Raw genomic sequence first — 2,731 nt, 5'->3', positions numbered from 1 at the left:
TAGGTTATGAAAACGTTATTTCTTAATGTTCGTAAAAAAAAAAAAACATAATTTGGGGAAAAGGAATTTTATAATTTTGCAAACATTATAAGAACATTACTTTTGGATGTTTTCTGAACATTCTGAAACAAGTAGTAAGTAATAATGTTTTTAAAAAAGCTTGAGTCTAATGTCCAACCAAAACAAACGTTCTGTGTTACTGGAAGAACATTTGTTCATAACTTTTGGAGAACCTTGCCAGAATATTCCACGCACATTCCATTAGCCGGGTTTTAACAGGAAAAAAAAGTCACACAGTGGCGAAAAACACATAATTGGGATTAAGGCTTATTTAGGACAAAGTTGAAGGTACAGTAATATAAGCAACTGATGCTCAAATGTTATTTTTCATAAGTTATTGATACTGACATGCAAAAAGTAAAATTACGTTAACCTGGGTTTACGAATGTACAATGTAAAATATGGAAAAATATAACCCAGGATTCTGTTAAACCAAGGATTAGACCTGGGGTTAACAATTTTATATGTGAAAAGAACTTATCTGGCCTAAATTCATCCTTTAGCCGAAGATGTTTAAATCTACACTACACTGAGAAGTTCTTTTCTTGCCATTTGTATGACTACAGCTCCCTCTTGTGGAGGTCTGCCTGCTGAGCTGGAGTGTGCAGGTTCATATTCACTTACCCGGCAGAATATAGGTCTAGACTCACAGAGCTTCAAGCTGGACCCATTCAGACAGGGTCTTACGCCTCCTCAGATGCCTGGAGACCACATGCATCCCTACGGTACACACAACAAAACACACACTAGGCTCTCAAAATATAGTACTGATACTCTGCAGTGAAAAGTGCAGACAAATACTTTTTGTCCATCCCATTTACCATCTCTCTCTTTATAGGTTGTGACACAGACAGTGACCCTCTTTGTCATTTTGGAGACTGTATGTTGTCCAGTGAACCTTCCCTTTTAACACCCATTGACCGATTGTATTCAATGCAAGATTCATATTTTGCCTCTTGAGCATCATTCAGACAGCTCAGGAAAGACATATGAGGAGTGAGTGCATGTGTGTATGTATGCTTGTGTGTGTATTCTGCTTATGCATGTTTTTCGGGTAGAAATGGTGGTGATTGTTGACAATGGAAATATACTGTGATAAAAATGTTCTGTGTAATTTGTATTTATTATTTTATGTGTGTAACTGAATTACAATAAAATGCTTACTGACTGCAAAACAATTGTATTTTCAGGTATCTGGTATTTAAAACAGCCAAAGATCTGGCAAGATTGTTTCTTGATTCATTTGATTTTGTTTTAACTTGAATTGCCATTTGAAGTGAAGTGACGTGACATGTGGCCGAGTATAGTGACCCATACTTGGAATTAGTGCTCTGCATTTAACCCATCCAAAGTGCGCACACACACAGCAGTGAACACACACACACACCCGGAGCAGTGAGCAGCCATTTATGCTGTGCCGCCCGGGGAGCAGTTGGGGTTCGGTGCCTTGCTCAAGGGCACCTCAGTTGTGGTATTGAAGGTGGGAATATACCACATTTTTTCTGATAATATTTCAGCAATCAAGTCATGTGTCATTAGAATGTTTAAACATCAGCTGTTTAGAATCAGAACTAGCAATGCTAGATTCTCCAATGAATTAATCGGGCAAAAGGTTGGAAACTGTTTGTTCACTTTGATTCTTTCGGACAGTTGACTCAGACTGAATTGTTTGCAGCAGTTTCTCACACCAAATTAGTAATTGGATATTTTATAAGACAAAACAAAAAGAACGCTGGATGAGGTGGATATTTATATAATCCATTGTAGAAAACAAAACTTGCAAATGTTTTCTATTGTGTGTCAAAGACTCAGATCTTCACTGCGTGTGTAGCTTGTGCATGACTCTGTGCTGTAGGTAAAGCTGATTTTTTTATCCATTTATATTCAAAATCTAAAAAAAGAGTATCAAATGTGGTCACACTTTTGTGATAGAGGTCCTGAGCCCCAATACTGATGAAAAGCTAAAAACACAACTGTTTGTAATTGGAGCCCAGTTTACTTTAGAGTGAAATACTGATTGAAAGCAAATGCACAGTATTGACCTTAATTCTGATATTTCTTTTACAGTTTGTCTCGATGAGAATGAAACTTTTAATATCAACAATCACACACTATATTGCACTAGAACTGGCATTTTCCAAACTCAAGGTCATACCTAGTCTAGGCTTTCAGCACCTCCTATCATGATGCATATCTTTATGGCACTTTACCAGAGCCAGATGGTGGTCCACCACAGGGCATAGCATCGCCCAGATCTTTAGATTCACACTTCAGTGTCAGAAATACCCATAAATATGCACCACATCCAGCCATGGTCTCTCATGATAATGATTTTATATTGTGATTTTATTAGATCAAGCTAAACTGAATTCTTGCATTTTAAATCTTACATTGGGCTTGTATGTGACCATACAAAAAGCCAGACCATAGGGGCTGTCCCTCTGGAATGTACCCATGTTATAGTTTGGCGTACTGTAGGGGATGAGGATAATGTCAGGTGAAAATATAAGGCATGCTGCAAAGATAGGAAGCCCTTCATACTGTGCCTCTTTGCCCCAGCAATGAACCCTCTTTCTGTCTGTACCAGGTTCACATTTCTTACTCTGATATCAGACCTCGAGATGTCAGAGGCACAAGTCACTGGGCAGGAACAATTTAACTGTCTGTTCCT

The 2,731-nt window shown here is 38.1% G+C and overlaps 2 protein-coding genes across 2 annotated transcripts in view; one reads left to right on the top strand and one right to left on the bottom strand.

Moving 5' to 3' along the window:
• The window catches only part of LOC107577613 (LIM homeobox transcription factor 1-alpha-like), a 9,108-nt gene extending 7,966 nt beyond the window's left edge, over positions 1–1,142 (top strand). Inside the window, exons 5-6 of the mRNA XM_016263669.1 lie at positions 615–785; positions 899–1,142. Coding sequence (XP_016119155.1) covers positions 615–785; positions 899–1,020 — 293 coding nt within the window. The 3' untranslated portion in view covers positions 1,021–1,142. The remainder of the gene's footprint in view (positions 1–614; positions 786–898) is intronic.
• Positions 1,143–2,256: 1,114 nt separating this feature from the next.
• Positions 2,257–2,731, bottom strand: part of LOC107577612 (P-selectin-like) — an 11,580-nt gene continuing 11,105 nt past the window's right edge. Inside the window, exon 11 of the mRNA XM_016263668.1 lies at positions 2,257–2,328. Coding sequence (XP_016119154.1) covers positions 2,257–2,328 — 72 coding nt within the window. The remainder of the gene's footprint in view (positions 2,329–2,731) is intronic.

This window comes from Sinocyclocheilus grahami, unplaced genomic scaffold (genome assembly GCF_001515645.1).
Source record: "Sinocyclocheilus grahami isolate Dianchi unplaced genomic scaffold, SAMN03320097.WGS_v1.1 scaffold6578.1, whole genome shotgun sequence".
Taxonomy (NCBI): Eukaryota; Metazoa; Chordata; class Actinopteri; order Cypriniformes; family Cyprinidae; genus Sinocyclocheilus; species Sinocyclocheilus grahami.
This window is presented reverse-complemented; position numbering and strand designations above follow the sequence as displayed.